We start from the raw sequence: 17,307 nt of genomic DNA, 5'->3' as shown, positions 1-17,307 counted from the left end.
ATACTAAACATAAGAAAAAATAAGTTTAAAAAAAAAAATAGATTGCTTAATTTGCACCAGTTTCATAAATAAGCTATGGCCCTGATCCTGCAGAATGATTCTGAGGGAGATCTATATTCTTACAGATGTCTACTCTTATGAAGCCAAAACTACACAAATGCTCAGAAAACAGTCAAGTGTTCTGTGTAAAGGACACAGTCAGGAAAACTTCGGGTTTTTCAATATTGGGTAGTAAGGCATAGAAAGATAGGTAAGTTTTCATGTTTCTATTACTTTTTGATTTTGAAATTCTTTTTTCTTAATATCAGAGAATTTTTAGTGAGTATGCAATCACGTACTTAAAAAAAAAAAGCAAAACTAAAAAGACAAAAACAGATACAAAATCAGGAACACCTCTGCATGGTATTCTTCAAAAACAACAAAATGTGACTGAAAGGACAAATAACCATGTTGCCCCTTTCAATAGTTTTCTTTTATTCTCTCTTTGGTTTTCTTGCAAGCAGCCATCTTCTAAAGGCAAACCAGAGTGAATTAACAATTTAACACACCATTGTATTGTATCTGAATAGTACAATAGTAAAGATAGCCTTTTCAAAATTGGATTCAGGATTAAAGGTTAAAGTGGTCAATAGCAAGGAAAAAGTTATAAAATTATAGAGTGGTTTCCTGCATCAGTAGACACACTGCAGGAATACTGCTCCATTGAAAATTGGGAAATATAATTTTAATTCCCTCTCGCGAAAGGAAGGATGGTACATTATATACAGTACTTACCAAAAACTTGAAGGAATGTCTGTCTTTTATCATTTCCTGCTTTGTTTTTAGCACTGCAGATATAAGGACCTGCATCAATATTTTTTATATCTCTTATTGTTAACTCTGCATTGCTCCCTCTCAATATGTATTTTTCATTTTCTTCAATAAGTTTACCATTCCTAAAAAAATAAAAAATAAAAAAATAAAAAAATCAGAGGGATCCAAAGTGCAATAGTGCACAATGAAAGCACCAATCAATTTTAAATAATCTTGTAAGAAAGTGCTATTATGCTGTTAAGAAAAATGCATTAACTCACGTGACATAAACCGGCAGTGTGTGCAGAAGGGAGTTAATTTGAGCATGATGACAACTGTTCTGCTGGATTAGTGTCGTGGTTTTTTTTTTCCATAAGAATGTGCACATTCTAGACATAAGCAATGCATTCTGGGCTCCATTTTGATGTTCAAGACCCCAGGTTCACAATTTTATTGTCAGATTCTAAAATATACGTATTAAAAATACTATAATAGTTTTATTATTAAATTTTCATGACTTAATGGTAGAAGAAATACTTGTGAATAGAACTCTAATACATGACTTGCGCTCAAGAAATCAGACAAATACATAGTTGTATAAATGAAACATTCAAAAGCACATTTTTAAGTTTACCATTGCAGTTCACATTAGTAATAAAGTATCGATTCAGAAAAATAATTTTATATTACTTACACATAGAGCCTCCTGGCACATAAAGAACTCTTCTGAGTTATTTCCTTTCAGATGTTGTTAGCTAGCCACAATTTAGTAAGCAGACATATTTCCAGACATTATAATTACCCCTGACCAGATGGTACAGAAATAATAAAACCTGTGAACAATTTTGAGGGCTGATCAAGGCTTGACCACTCCATCTCAGTACCTTGGCATACACAAGCTTATTGTAATGGTTTCTTCTAAATGGGAGCAATTCTAACTTAGGTTTTGTTTTTTTGTTTTTTTTTTTTTCATTCTGACTCGTTTGATCTAGGATTCTTTTGTCCTTACTTATGTTGAATCACCAGTGTGTTCTCATATGCCTATGTGAAGACTGCCTGATTTTCATCAGCATTAATAAACTTGATGGCCAAGCTCTTTGTGAAAGGAAACCAATGCATATCCCTGTTTTCATGGCCATTTTACTTCAAGATTTGAACAGAAACCATGTTCACATTCTTTCTGCTCATAGAATGCTGATATATTGTTATACTTCATATTTTCTAAAATAATACTTTCCCTAAAAGTGAAAACATCATATATTGTTTGTTTTTTCCCCTCCTTGGGAATATTAATGGTGTACCCTGGCATCTGTTTATCTTGCATTTCACTAACATTTTTGTTATTTTTCCACTTAAGTGTTTTCATAAAAATTACAATAATCTCTGTAGGAGACAAGAGACCATTCTGAGTGTCAAAAGTAGTGTCCAAGTGTCCTTCATCTCATCCATTACCTGTATCTATGATCGCATATGAGAAGAAATTAGATCATGAAGATTACCATGGACCTTCTAGGAAAAGCGAAGGTTCAGATTAACACTGATACGGGTGAACAAGAAAACACAACGTGTTAAAAGAAGACTGTTTCTTTTATTATTTCTTCTGTTAGATAGTTCTATGCCCTGTCGGTAGAGACATAGGGAACAGATCCCACTAAACTTTATTACTGTAAATGATCTCCACAAATGTAAACAATAACTGTGTTTTCCGTAGGACTATTCCCATGAGTAAACATTACCAGTTCAGGACCCGTACGTTTAAATTATATTTCAGCCACCGCTAATTTATTTCTATTAGCGTATTGTTTCTCCGAAGGCCATGGTGTAATGTAATATCAGTTAAGCAGAGGAAGAATTACATTCCCTTAGTCCATGAAATATTAACAAAGTACATTTACATATTAAATACAGTGAACCAAAACTAAATGTTGACAACCCTTCTTCTAGGTACCTCAAGCTGACTAACTAGAAAATGACCTATGGCATTTTTGAGTAATGTCGACACAACAGCTCAGATGCCTCCATTCTAGAATGAGAAAAATACAGCTAGAAATAAAAAGGGTCAACACAACTAGTAAAAGCTCTGTCATACTAGATACGGTCTAAAGAGATGTTTAAGCTTGAAACTACAGTTTTGATCAGCAACTTGATTAATTCAATGGAGAAGAATGTAAGACACTTCAATATCACTAGCATTTGATTTTCAAGACTTTTTTCATGTCCAGGCAGAATTTAACATTCTGTTAAATCAGCTCATTGGAAAGTGAAAAAGAATCAAGAGAAAAGAAAATCAGATTTCAACTGATTAAAATAGCAAAGGATTGTAAGGAAGGTAGGGCTATACAATGAGAGACCCAAATTATGCAAGCCTTGTTAAAGAAAATTCACTAGAGCCAATGAGAGATTTTTAGGAGTCAGGGCATATCTTAAAAAAAATGAAAAAAAATACAGAGAACATTCCACTGTTACTTAATATTGCTGAATCATGTCAACAGGTACAGAGGTACTGCTTTCTAGATAGTATAATGGAAATCCTCTAAACAACTGAAGTAGAACTTGTCCACATCCTTTCTGTCAATCAGGTCTCCAGAACACTCATTACACTTTTAAGTGTTCTAAGAGGGATTAAGAACATATATTTCTATTCCTCGTATTTAGTGAACTTTGTGTTTATTCCTAAATAACAACAGGGATGTCCACAAGTTTTTTTTATCTTGTTCTATAATAGTTTGTACCTCTCTGTTCTTTCTTCCTTAGCATAGCTATGAATTCATACAACAGACTTCCATTAAATCACTTCACTATACCTGCTCATTTTACAAACGGATAACCTGAGACAAGGTAAATAAAACGTCTGAACACACACTGACAAACTGTCACAGTTATCTCTAGATCTATCTGTGTCCATGAAAGGGGGAAAGCAGGCTCACAGGCCCATCAATCCAAAAAAGGCTAGGATGGGGGGATGGTGTCAACGGTTTATGGGACGGTTCGGCCCAGTTCTGTGACTAATAGGACCCACAGACGCACACCCCAGGAAACGGAGGTGCTCGATGACTTCTGTGCCTCAATCTTCACCTGCAAGGGTTCCAGCAACACCACCCAAGCCATAGAAAGCAAAGGTAAGACTTGGAGAAGGAAGATCTGCTAGCTCTAAGTGAAGATCAAGTTCAAGAACTGAATTGAAGGTGCACAAATCCATGGGATGCAATGAGTTCCATCTACAAGTTTTGAGGGAACTGGGAGGTGAAGTTACAAAGCTGCTATCCATCATATTTGAAAGGTCATGGAAGTCTGGTGAAGGTCCCACGGATTGGAAAAGGAGAAACATAAAAGGGAAAAAAGAAGATCCAGAGAACTGTAGTCCAGTCAGCCTCATCTCTGTGCTGGGCAAAATCATGGAGCAGATCCTCCTGAAGGTTCTACTAATCAACACGGAAAATAAAGATGAGGTGATTGGCCCTGAGGAGGAAGATTTGGGATGGCAGTTGATGCAAACTCAACATGAGCTGGCAATTGCACTTGCAACCTAGAAGGCCAACTGTATGCTGAGTTGCATCAAGAGAAGCAGGTCGACGGAGGTGATTCTGCCCTCTGCTCTGCTCTTGTGACACCCCACCTGGAGTACTGCATAAAGTTCTGAAGTCCCCAACACGAGAAAGGCATCAAGTTGTTGGAGCAGGTCCAGTGGGGGACACAGAGATGACCAGAAGGCTGAGAGAGCTGAGGCTGTTCAGCCTAGAGAACAGATGGCTCTAGCACTACCTTACAGTGGCCTTCCAGTACCTGAAGGGGGCCTACAGAAAAGCTGGGGAGGGACTTTTCATAAGGGCAGGTAGTGACAGGACCAGGGGAAATGGTTTTAAACTGGAAGAGGGTAGATTTAGACTAGATATTAGGAAGAAATTCTTTGCTGTGAAGGTGGTGAGACACTGGAACAAGTTACCCAGTGAGACTGTGAATGCCCCCTTCCTGGGAGCTTTCAAGGCCAGGCTGGATGGGGCTTTGAGCAACTTGGTCGAGTGGGAGGTGTCCCTGCCTATACCGGGGTTGGAACTAGATGTCCTCTAAGGTCTCTTACAAACCAAATAATTATATGATTCCGAAATATTAGATCAAGTTTGTTCCTTCCAGAATATAATTACTGAGCTCCTTCCATCTTTTTTTTTCCCATTTCCATACCTGTCACATTTCCTGTCACAGACTTTGGGGACCTTTTCTACTTATCAACTTACAACCTCTTACCACTAGCAAAAAAAAAAAAACAAAAACAAAGAATGTTTTCTACCCACTCAGAATATATAGCCTAGTAAGACAAAATAAAATAAAATAAAATAAAAATAAAGAGGGAAGGGAAACACAAGCCAGTACTGCTCACTTGGTTTCTGAAATGACCTATATATTCTTGTTTAAAATCAGTACAGATTACACTACCTGAAAAGCTTTTGTAAAATCTGTATGAAAGATAATGAATGGTGTAAAACAGTTGGTTGTCCCAGTGACAGGCAAACTAAAGGAAAATTAAAAAGGCAGTACATCAACACAGACAAATGTCTCTCCAAGACACTTAGCCTGTACACATATTGTAATACTTATAAAGCATTGGAAAAAACACATCTGTAAACAGTTTTTTTTGTAACAGTAAAAAAAGTCAGCACTGGTTTGTCTTACGAAAAGGCCACACGAAAGAATTAACTTTTTGTTCTATTTATTTGTGTCTGCCATTGAAATTGTAAAAGAGAAAAATTTAACTCTATGTTTGCCTTATGACATGTTAGGATAAAGGTGTCAGTCAAAGGAAGCTAACATTTAAAAATCAATAAAATTATTCAAAGACTCCAAAGGAGATTAATAACTGATAGGAATCCCTAAGTCATTTATAAAATGTAGACCTGAAATAAAATGTATGGATGCAATTATTTGCATTTTTATAACAGTTACATAGTATATGTTCCCAAATATCCCTGGTGTTCATTCCGATGACACCATCAAAGAACACACAAACTTAAAAAGCAGTTCCATATTTCAAAATATATTACGTGTTTAAAAAAATATAAACAACACTTTAAACTTATTCCATGAAGCATTCGCAATGGTAGGGTTGTTTGGAGCCTTCTGATCTCCTTCTGAATGAGAATGTAATTGAAATGCAGAATTAGGATTAGAATCAGATTTAAAAATGTGTTATTTTTACAGAAAGATAAAGTGTTATTTTTGTTACTAGAACTGCTGATCTGTATTGGTTATTTATTTATTGCAAACTGTATGTGTTTGTATGTACATACGTATGTTCAGTTTTTACGCGAAGTACTTCCATGCAAAAGTTTTAAGTTTTTTGTTTGTATTTTCTTGGAAAAATGGACTAATTGCTTCAACCTTGATTTTGTTCAAATATGAAGAAATCATATGAATACTTTACTATACATATGAATATTTTACATTTTTAATTTATCTCACTTTCATAGTAACCTGAGTACAGTTGCATTTCTGTGTGTTTTCACTTATTATAATGATTCTTATTTTATACATGTATTATCATAATAATTCATTTGTTAATGCTATATCTAGTTTCAGAAATTAAGAGGATAACTAAATAGCAAACCGTTTTAAAATTCAGCAAATAATTAAGATTGCACTGCTTACTTCATGGAGTGTTACATTAAATCACGACAGAAAAAAAGCAATGTGCTATGATGTGCAGATCTCAACTGAACTTACCTAGACCAACTTATTTCTGGTGGAGGCGATCCAGTGGCTCTGCAAAACAAAGTTATGGATTCTCCTCGATCTGCAGTGGCATTAAAAGATTTCTGTAGCACGGTAATTGCAGGGGGAACTGGAGAATAAAACATTATTTCCCATTAATGGAACATACAAGATTCTTTATGTTTCTGAAGAAATTTAAAGCACAGAATCCTTTGCTAAATTCGGAATTTTTACTTACACAATATGAATCAGTTATCAGTATTTTTGTATTTTATCTTAAACAGACAGTGATAGACTTCTAATATTGTCAGGCATTTATGACTTCTTTGCACTGTGATAAATTCAACATAAGTCTTGTTTGATAGCTGCCAATTTTCTTACAGAGTGTTTTAAAGCTAACGAAGTCATACCTAGCAGTTATGTATGTACTCTACCACACACAAAGAGTTACTGTTGGTAATTTAATTATTTTCAATGAAAATATAGTCTCTTTCTCTTTTACTCAACTACACAGTGGACATAGAACTACGCAAATGATACCAGACATTGCTTAAAAAATAGCTGTCAATACATAGCATTATCTACTAAACATACTTCATTCTTTTTATTGAATTTCCTGGGTATGACTACCACCAGCTTAAAGAACATAAACTGTGACAGACACAATGGACATAATCCATTTTAGGAATTATTTTCATTTATTTTAATAATCTATTTAGGAATTGCAACCTGTTTTGGTAATTGTGTTCTGCGGATCACATATTTTGTCTGTCCTTTATGAGATAAATTCAATAATGAAATTAAAACCGTTCACAGAGAACCTCTCTGCCCAACAGAAAAAATAGCAGTAATATTAAAGACAGAACAACTCATAGGATGCTTTTAATATCTCTGTTCATACGAAATTTTAAGACACTTGCCCTGTTTCCATTAAACTCTCCCGTAAATAAACAAAGAAAAATAATTCCAGCAAACTGGAAGTAAGATAACATGGAAAATAAATGAGAGGAAGAAAAAAACACACAAAATACGGCTTTCTGCTAGTAAGAATACCCTGTCATTAGAATGGCTCAGATTTATCCTTTTTAGCTTTAATTTTCAGTAGAGGACAGAAGGCAACCCCAATGAATTTGCTTATGGTTTACCTCTGTAACTCCACATTTTTTCTCACAAACTGTTGAGAATCAGTTTCTGTTGTTTTAAATAATACAAATATTTTAGCTTTAAGTTTCTCTCTCAAAAACCATTCCAACTTCTGAACTTTGAACACATTAAATTATTAAAACAGTGACCCAGAATCACTGATGAGTAGTAAGTAAATGTTCTTCCGTACTTTTGACTCTTTGTCAACGTGTGTTGAAATTTACATATTTCACAGATCAATTCTTTCCTACTTAAAATTGCAGTACTCAGCTTATAAAAACCATTCTGTTGTGCTGTAGTAACTTGTCCATCTTGCATTTCAAAGTGTCGCACAGAAAGCGTTTGTAGACTTTAGACATTCTGTAGTGCATTCTAACATTTAGATCTGAAAATATGGTTAGTGACATGAGATGACTAATCAATCCTTCCCCAAAAGCAGCAGCTTCTTCTCTACTCCCAACTAAGAACTACAGGACCATGACCCATTTCAGCAAATTACTTTAGTGTTTCAATCTTCCCAGAGACACTGTGATGACAATTAAATCAAATATCCGTTTTCTTACAGCTCTTTCTGGGAAGTGAAGCCTGTTTATCTCAGTTCTGCACTTTTATGTACAGCTAAAGAATGAACCTAAAAGAGGAAAAGCTAAATGGTTTTGGATATAATAAGCAAGACACTAGCAAGTTTCTCACATTTCTAATTTAAAGCAAAATAGAAAAGTCCAGACTTTCAGTACATTTAAGTGCAACTCACTGATAACATTTTTCATCTTTTCACCGAAGAGCATTAAAATTTTTTATATCTTTCTGATTTTCGATATTAATATAAAACTCATTTGTGGTTGGGTTAAATACACTCACTTTTATCTCTGAAAAGCTATTTATTCCCATACAAATTAAGTGGAAAATAGCTCTTAATTGATACCACTCTACATGAGCAACAATGTTAGAATCTCTGTTGGAAACCTCTTTTCCTCACAACACTACAGAACTCCAAACTCTAGACTGAAGTGAGTGTTGGCGTTCTTGTCCAGAGTAATAACAAATATATATATATAAAAGAAATTTGTAGATCTAATCTACCAATAGAAGATGTGGTGTGGGATCACAGTTTGAAATCTGATGTTCCAGGTTTCACTCTCACTCAGCTCAACAGCATATATAAAAGAGAAATGACAGGTGTTCAAAATGTAGGTTTGTATACATATATACAAATAGTAGTAGAATAAAACGTCATTCAGCATTTTAAATATTATCAAGTGAAGGAACTGTTGGAATATACTCAGAAGTCAAGAGGTAATCTGCTTAAAAACAAACAGTAATTAGTTTAAGGGTCTTCATTGCATGGGGCACATATTGTTATATTTTATCACAACACACCAGTTAACCACCCATTTGCTTGTCACAGTCTGCACACTGTCTAAAAACTCCTAGAGTTCTCTTTCAAATATTGCTGCTTGACTACAGGGATTAAATAATGTGGGCCAGAATGCAATTAACTGAGAATTCAACTTATATAATAACTTATGTAAACCAAGATGTGCAGAGGACCAGTCAAGGATAAAGCATTTATAACTCAGGAACTAATGGCACAATGGAAGCAGCTTCATTGAAATACTGACATTAAACAGAATGGGGTAGACAAAAAATGCCCTTCATGAACTGCGTCTTTTCTAGACCACATATGAAGATATATTTATTTTTCAACAGGCCAACCCTGAATTTAAGAGAGAGGGTAAACTAAATGCTCTATTTTGTCCACATTTTCTCATGTTCCTTCCTAGAGTTTTTAAAGAAACTAATAAAATGTTAAAATGCCAATTATCAGATAACTCCTTTTAATCTACATTAAAAATAAAATGTTAAGGATCAATAAGCAATACTTCTTAATAAAATGTATTCACGATTTTTGGGATGGTTTTAAACAGAAGTAATTAATAAAATACGTACAATGGAGTAAAGATGAATTACTACGAAAAATCAAAAGGTTTTTAACAGTAAGTAACACTAGCACTGAAAAACACACTGAAATAAATAACTACACATTGTAACCTGAAACTCAAGCTTCATAGTGATTGTTAGTATTGTTCAAATTATTAATAACAGTTGAGCTTTTGCATAATAATATACTTCGAAACTATGAAATGCAATGAATTCTACTTATATACTGTGTAAAATTTTTTTTTTAATAGCAAGTAATTACCTTTATAGGAAAACAATACTGAACAAACATGAAATCCTTATTAATCAATTTAATTAGGACTGTTAGAAACTAATATGTTTTATAATTAAGGCTATGATAATCAGCTAAATTAAGAAGTCAACTCATTAACTTTTACTCCTTACCATTCACAATAACAATTATATCACGAAAGTCAATCTCTCCTCTGGCTTCCACTCTTCCTTCACAACGGTATACTCCTTCATCACTTTTATTGATGTTAAGAATCTGAAGATTATTGTTTGCTAATATTGCCAATCGATCTAGAAAGTAATGTAAAAGATTAAGTGGTGTTAACAGCCATTTCCTCACAACACAAAACAAACACAGTGTTTATATTTCAAAACAGCTAAGAGTTTGTTCACAGAACATATGTATATACGTCTTCACAGGAAAAAAAAAAAAAAGTTTTTTTAATGCTATGTGAATTTAGTTTCATTACCAGAGACTCTATCAGAAAATGAAGACAGAAATGTAAAGAGAACATTTAATTGTGCTTCATCTGATGGAGGTTTACAGGACACTGATGGTGTCAATGTGTTTACATTAATGATATATAGATTCTTAAAGTCAAACTTGAAAATTAATGCCACTACACACACTACCACAAACAAATGAAATCATTTCCTCTTTCCTGTTGCTTTCCAATTCCCAGAGAACTGTGCTTCAAGACATTTTGAAAAGCTGAGATCTTTTAACTTTGGTGAACTTTTTGCTAAAGTATATTGTTAATGTGTGAGACAGATGAGAGAAACAGAGAACATTTCTTTAAAATGTTGAAACACTGAAAGCTCATTTATCAGTGGAAAAAAGGAATGGGAGACGTTGACTGCATACTTTTTCAACTCTTGATGAAGAATAATATAATGGATACAGTAGAATCATAGAATCCTCAGAGTTGGAAGGAACCTTTAAAGGTCACCTAGTCCAACTTCCCTGCAATGAACAGGGACATCCACAGCTCAATCGGGTTGCTCAGAGCCTGCTCCAGACTGACCTTGAAAGTCTCTAAGGACAAGGCATCAACCACATCTGTGAGCAACCTCTGCCAGTACGTCACCACTTTCACTGTAAAAGATTTCTTCCTTATACCCAATCTAAACCTCCCCTCTTTTAGTTTGAAACCATTTGCCCTGGATCTTCACCAAAGACCCTATTAAAGAAGAAGTCTGTCCCCTTCTTTCCTGTAGCTCCCCTTTAGATATTGAAAGGCCACTGTCAGGTCACCTTGCAGCCTTCTCTTCTCCAGGCTGAACAGCCCCAACTCTTTCAGCCTGTCTTCGTAGGACAGGTGTTCCATCCCTTGGATCATCTTTGTGGCCCTCCTCTGGATACACTCCAACAGGTCCATATCTTTTCTGCACTGAGGACTTCACATCTTGGACACACTACAAGTGTACCACAGGTGAGACCTCACCAATGCAGAGTAGAAGTGCAGGATGACCTCCCTCAACCTGCTGGCAACACTTCTTTTGATGCAGCCCAGGATACAGCTGACTTTCTGGGCTGTGAGGGCACATTGAGGCCTTATGTCTTGCTTTCCATCCATCAGTACCCCCAGGTATTTTTTGACTTTTGAAAGGTTTGTGTTCAAACCTTTTATCTCTTAGCTTGTATTGGTAGTATGAGTTGCCTTGTTTCAGGTGCAGTATCTTGCGCTTGGCATTGTTGAACATCATGAGTTCCTTCTCCTGGACCCACTGCTCAAGCCTGTCTAGGACTCTCTGAATGGCACTCTGTCCCTTGGGCATGTCAACTGCACCCCACAGCTTGTTGTCATCATAAACATGCTGAAGGTGCACTCAGCCCTACTGCCCAGTTCGCTGATGAAGAGATATTAAAGAGTATTGGCCCCAGCACCAACTCCTGGAAGACACCACTCATCACTCATCTCCATCCAGACATTGAGCCATCGACCACCACTCTCTGGGTTCGATCCTGCAGTCAGTTCTTCATCCATCTAACAGTCCATTCATCACATCCACATGTTTCCAATTTGGAGAAAAGTATGTTGAGAGGTACAGTGCCTTACTGAAATCCAAATAGATGATATCAGTGGTTCTTCCCTTGTCCTCGCAGTGACACCATCATCGAAAGCCACCAGGTTGCTCAAGTAGGATTTGCCTTTGGTGAAGCCATGCTGGTTCTCTCATTTCACCTCCCTGTCTTCCATGTGCCTTAGCATTGCTCCTAGGAGGATCTGCTCCATAATCCTTCCCAGCAGAGAGGTGAGACTGACAAGTTGGCAGTTCCCACAGTCATCCTTCATACCCTTCTTAAAAATGGGTGTGATGCTGCCATTTTTCCAGTCATGAGGGACTTCACCTGATTGCCATAACTTTTCAAATATCATCAGGAGTGGCTTGGTGACTATCAGCCAATTTCCTCAGGACTCTGGGATACATCCAATCAGGACCCAGAGATTTTCAGATGTTCAGTTTCCTCAGGTGGTCACGAATCTGATCTTCCCTAACAGTGGGAGAGTCATTGCTTGCCCAGCCCCCTCCTTCCAATCCAATTGTTTGAGGGTTGGGTGATGAGCTGTTATCAGAGAAGACTGAGGCAAAAAAAATTGTTGAGTACTTTGAGTTAGCCTTCTCCTCATCTGTAGTTACCATTTTGCCTTTGTCACTCACCTAGGGGAGTATACATTCCTTTCCTGTCTGAGTTACCTATAGAAACCTTTCTCATTCTTCTTGGTCAAGTTTAGCTCAAGCTGGACCTTGGCTTTCCTGACCCTGTCCCTACACAGCTTAACAGCTAGGAGGAGATATTCTCACGAGTATAGCAAATATTATAAAGTAATAGCATTTTATTCTATATTAAAGGTAAGAATTTTGCAGCATAGACTTTTGATTACTTCTGTTTTTTCAAATCTTAACATCATCTGTCTTATTGTGCTCCATTTCTACACAGACAAACTTCTCCAAGGTCAATTTACAGAATCAGAGAGATTCATCTTCAACAAATCTTATAGTCTACCTATTAGGAATCTATCCTAAACAGATCACCTATATCTCCTACTGTTTGTAACTTAAATGTAGCTTACACTTACATAAATTAATGCTCACAACAGTGCAACAAGCCTATCTACCTACAAGTCTCAGAGCTAATGTGCAAGTATATGAAGTCCATCAGTGTTTGCTCAGTAAATTCTACACTCTGAGGAAGCATCACAGCTTTGCCAGCATGAAGAATTTTATCCGAGTATGTTTTAAAAACATGTTCAGCTCCCACATGCACGGTAGCCCAGAAAGAGTTCCTGCAGAATAGTTCCAAATAATCTTATGCACATTTGGACCTTCATGGCATAGCTAGACAAAATTCCCAACTTTAGAAAAAGGACGGATACTATAGCATACAGATTCTTAATAGAACACAGCACTTGGTTAAACTCCACTTAATTGATGGACTAGTCAAAATGCACTCCATAATTACAATGTTATAATGTCATTTTCTTCAACAACAACATTTCAATGCGAGTTAAAATGTATAACTTAAAGAGTTACCAAAATACTAACTGTCAGCAAGAGTTGATATTTCTTCATTCCGATACAGCCAGCTGACAATGGGAGCAGGTGAACTAGTGACACGGCAAACAACTTCTGCAACTTCTCCCTGCCTGAACTCTTGTGGCGATACTATGTCCCGAAAAGTGAGCTTTTCTAAAAAGGAAGAAAACAGAATACCATTAGTACTTTACAGTTCGCTCAGCATTGAAGTTAAATGTGGTATCAAATTAGATGTAGTTAACTATTAAGACTTCATCATGTTCACAGTATAGAATTATTTCCATAATACATTTTTCTAAGATTCAAAGACTCTAACATTTCAAAATTCAAAATGGTCCTGAAGACAGAACATTCACTCTATCTCTAGGAATGATTTTACAATCATTTGGCATTACAAAAATGTTTGTTTTATTTATATAAACTCAGCATGCTTTATAAATATGTTTTTCATCATTTTCAATAGTCCAGAGCCCAGTTTTGAAGTTCTAGTTTTTCAGAGGTCTACATATTCAGGTTAATAGTCCTTTCTACTCTCTTTCGTGTTTTATTTCTCATGATCTTATTATTGAATTAATTCCTCATGTTCTCATTGCATCTAAATGCCCACTGAAACCACCTGGAGAAGTCTTATTAGAAAGGTGGAACTACAGCTTCATTGACTATGATAAATTATCAGCTGAGTAAAACATAAGTCAAAAAACAATGGGAAACTATATGAAAAAAGTTTCTATTTTTGTCACAAGAATTTGTAGGGGGTTTTTGCTCTAAGATTCTGAGGATTCTGATAACACTTTTTCTTGATTCTGGTTCCAAGTAATCACACTTAATATTTAGTTTTATTAGTGAGTTTAGAAAGTTCATTATTACGAGAATTCAGCAGAAGAACTTCAAGCTGGCATTAAAACATAGTCTCATCCAAGATCTAATGCAGAAGATTTCTGCAAGAATTTCTTGCACGCAGAAGAAACGTGTTGACATATTCCCTAGAACCAAACATTGCCAATTCCATTTAAGAGGATATTTTGAATGTAATTCAGAGAATGCAATTCTTTCTGCATTAATGAGTGCACGCTCCAATAATCCATACATTTTCCACAGTAGAGTGAGCGAGCTTTTGCTATGTACACATCTTGCCCACTTTTATAAAGTATTTGTTTTAAAATATCTGAAGTATTCGATTACACTTACGCCTGAGAAGAAAAACTCTTACAAACAAGTTACACAGTATATCCTGCTTTTTCCTTATAATACATTACAAATACAAACAATGACACTTCTATATGTTAGTTTCCATAAACATTTCCATTTCTTGTGTACGTCTTTGGGCTTGTCTCAGAATTATTAAAATTACCACATGCACACACTTCAAAAGATTTCAGCTACGTTCAGCTCCTTGCTGACAGAGTGACTGGCAGCTTTAAGCATAAAAATGAATTCCACAGAACTTGCAATCCTTTGAACTGTCAGCTTTCAAGCCATCATGTAATTGCTTGTAACTGCTATCATCATTCTAATGGTTGTTTTATCAATAGCTTTAGAAAAAAAAAGTGTATCTTTTGTTGTCTGAGTTATCTATACCTTTCAGAAGCAGTGCTTTATGATTATTTTCTGTCACAAGGCAATTCCTTAACATTTAATCCATCCAGAAATGTATTTTTTATGAAAGACTACTCTCCAATGAAATTACTGAAGAATTCAGCTGAAAGGATGTCAGCAAATGTCCCCTTCTTTCACCCAAACATCCCTTAGCTTATATCTTTTCACTGTATTTATTTAATATTAGCTTTTAGTCATTTTGATTAATCTAAAGAATATATTATACTGCAAATGTAATGAATTTGGAAAAAACCCAAACTCTCAGAGAATCTCTAGCAGTAATAGAATGTATTTGCTTTTAACATATATTCAAATAATTGTTAGCAACTGAAATGCATTTTAGCTGTTTATCATATTAAGCTTCAATGCTCTATATAATGTTCCATTGCAGGGCCAAGAATATGTGAAGACTGATAGAAAACTAATAAATTCACTCTAAACTTCACTTAATTAATAATCTACTTTGCCTTTCTTACTTCTTTATTTACGTACATATTTGTTATAGGCTGCTGTTATATGTACTTGTACTTATAGATAAGACTGAAAAAACTTTTTTTTCTGGTAGTCCCTCATAGTCCCTCTTTTCCACGAGGAACATGTCGTGCACCCCACAGAAATGGTATTTTAAGAGACAAACAGAAAGTAATCTGCAATAATACAAAGTCTTCTTCCTAACTGTGAACTAAACTGCAGGAGACACAATTATTTGGAAGATACACTCCAGAGCCTGGAACAATATTTTGATAGGCTTTGCTTTCTCAATAGCAGTGGCTCTCAAATCATATTCTTTTGTGTTCTATTTGGTATTACTATACTTACGATAAATTTCCAAAACAACAGTAGCTTCTTGAGTTTGTCCTTTAGCATCTGTTGCTTGACATCGATATATGCCAGCATCTTCTACATCTGCATTATAAATGATGAGACGTGATCGAACACCTTCTTTCTGAACAACCACTCTTTGACTAGAAACAATTTTCTCTCCTTGCGGATTGTACCAATCTATGTTGTCAGGCTCACCAATGGCTGCAAAATAAATAAAAAAATAAATAATATACAAGGTTATAAGTTCAAGGAGACATTAAGTAATGCATATGCACAATCTCTATGCAAAGTCATAGACTGCTGAACTGCGAGAAGGAGTTCTGAGAAACTGCAGAAAGATAAGAAAGGTAAAACCGCAGACAAAGGTATGATTGTTGAGACAGGTTAATTAATAGCTCCAGAATTTATGAGGAAAAAATAAACACAGAAACACATAAAATTTGAAAGGAAAAGAAGTCTGGTCAGCAATCACTTTGTCTTATAATTGGTCATACGTCATTCTCAATGGACATTCACAAATCAGCAGCATTAAGAATTCGTTTCAGACAGCAGCAAAAGCAAACTCTTTTCTTCTGACTTACTTCTGTCACTATGGAAAAGACTTTCTAAGGATACAACAGCCTAACCTACTAGCTTATTAAATCATTAATTTAAACAAGTAAAAGTATCTTAACCAAATAAGAACAATGATAGATATAAATTATCTACACCAACGCAGACAAATTTGAAACTAAAGTTATACGGTTTGTTGGAATCTGAAATCAATAGTTTCTAGACTGCAAATGTGAAATCAGTGAAGATCCATTTCTCAGAATTCTCACAAGTCAATATGAATATATAAAATATGCAAATTTAAGTTAATATTGTGAATTGATTAGTTCACTTTTAAATTAAGCATAAGGTTGAAAATCTAAGAAAAAAATCTCAAAATAACATGAATACACACCTGTACATGTGAAGAATTTGGATTCACCGACACTGAGTTCGACTTTGCTAAGAGAAATGGAAACCTGAAGTAGAGCTGAAAAATAAAAAGTATACTGTGAACACATTCTCATTCATCTGTCTATAGCTTATATTTTCTTGTTCTATACAGCGTACTATGTAAGCTGTGTATCAATTTCAGCATTATGTCTTCTGGAGCATATAGAATGTACAGGCTCTCTGGGCTGCCAGCCAAGGCAAATCCCCATAAACTCTGGACAAGCAGACAGGTAGGTTTCTTAAGAATCTAGTCGGATGGTTAGGCTTAAAAGGCAGCAGTTAATTGATCGTTCTCTACCTTGAGGTCAGTAACAAGTGGAGTACCACAGGGTTCTGCCTATTTCCAAATTTAACATCTTTATCAATAACCTGGATGAGGTTACTGATCTAGAAAGACAGGAAGAATACATATGTAGGAACATCATGATATTCAGTAAGGATAAATGCTAAGTTTTGTACCTCGTAGGAAATAAGGAAACTGAAATCATTCAAGCTGAGGACAGTCATAGAGGACAAGTGTGCACAGGCAAC

The 17,307-nt window shown here is 35.4% G+C and overlaps 1 protein-coding gene across 1 annotated transcript in view; it reads right to left on the bottom strand.

Moving 5' to 3' along the window:
* NCAM2 (neural cell adhesion molecule 2) overlaps nt 1-16,844 on the bottom strand; it is a 127,512-nt gene extending 110,668 nt beyond the window's left edge. Inside the window, exons 1-6 of the mRNA XM_042809654.1 lie at nt 16,739-16,844; nt 15,787-15,993; nt 13,381-13,524; nt 9,985-10,122; nt 6,508-6,625; nt 775-935 (exon numbers count right to left, since the gene is read on the bottom strand). Of these exons, the coding sequence (XP_042665588.1) occupies nt 775-935; nt 6,508-6,625; nt 9,985-10,122; nt 13,381-13,524; nt 15,787-15,993; nt 16,739-16,844 (874 nt within the window). The remainder of the gene's footprint in view (nt 1-774; nt 936-6,507; nt 6,626-9,984; nt 10,123-13,380; nt 13,525-15,786; nt 15,994-16,738) is intronic.
* Nucleotides 16,845-17,307: the final 463 nt, after the last annotated feature.

The sequence above is a fragment of the Centrocercus urophasianus genome, unplaced genomic scaffold (assembly GCF_019232065.1).
Source record: "Centrocercus urophasianus isolate 14NV4802_14NV808 unplaced genomic scaffold, USGS_Curo_1.0 seq_12, whole genome shotgun sequence".
Classification (NCBI taxonomy): domain Eukaryota; kingdom Metazoa; phylum Chordata; class Aves; order Galliformes; family Phasianidae; genus Centrocercus; species Centrocercus urophasianus.
This window is presented reverse-complemented; position numbering and strand designations above follow the sequence as displayed.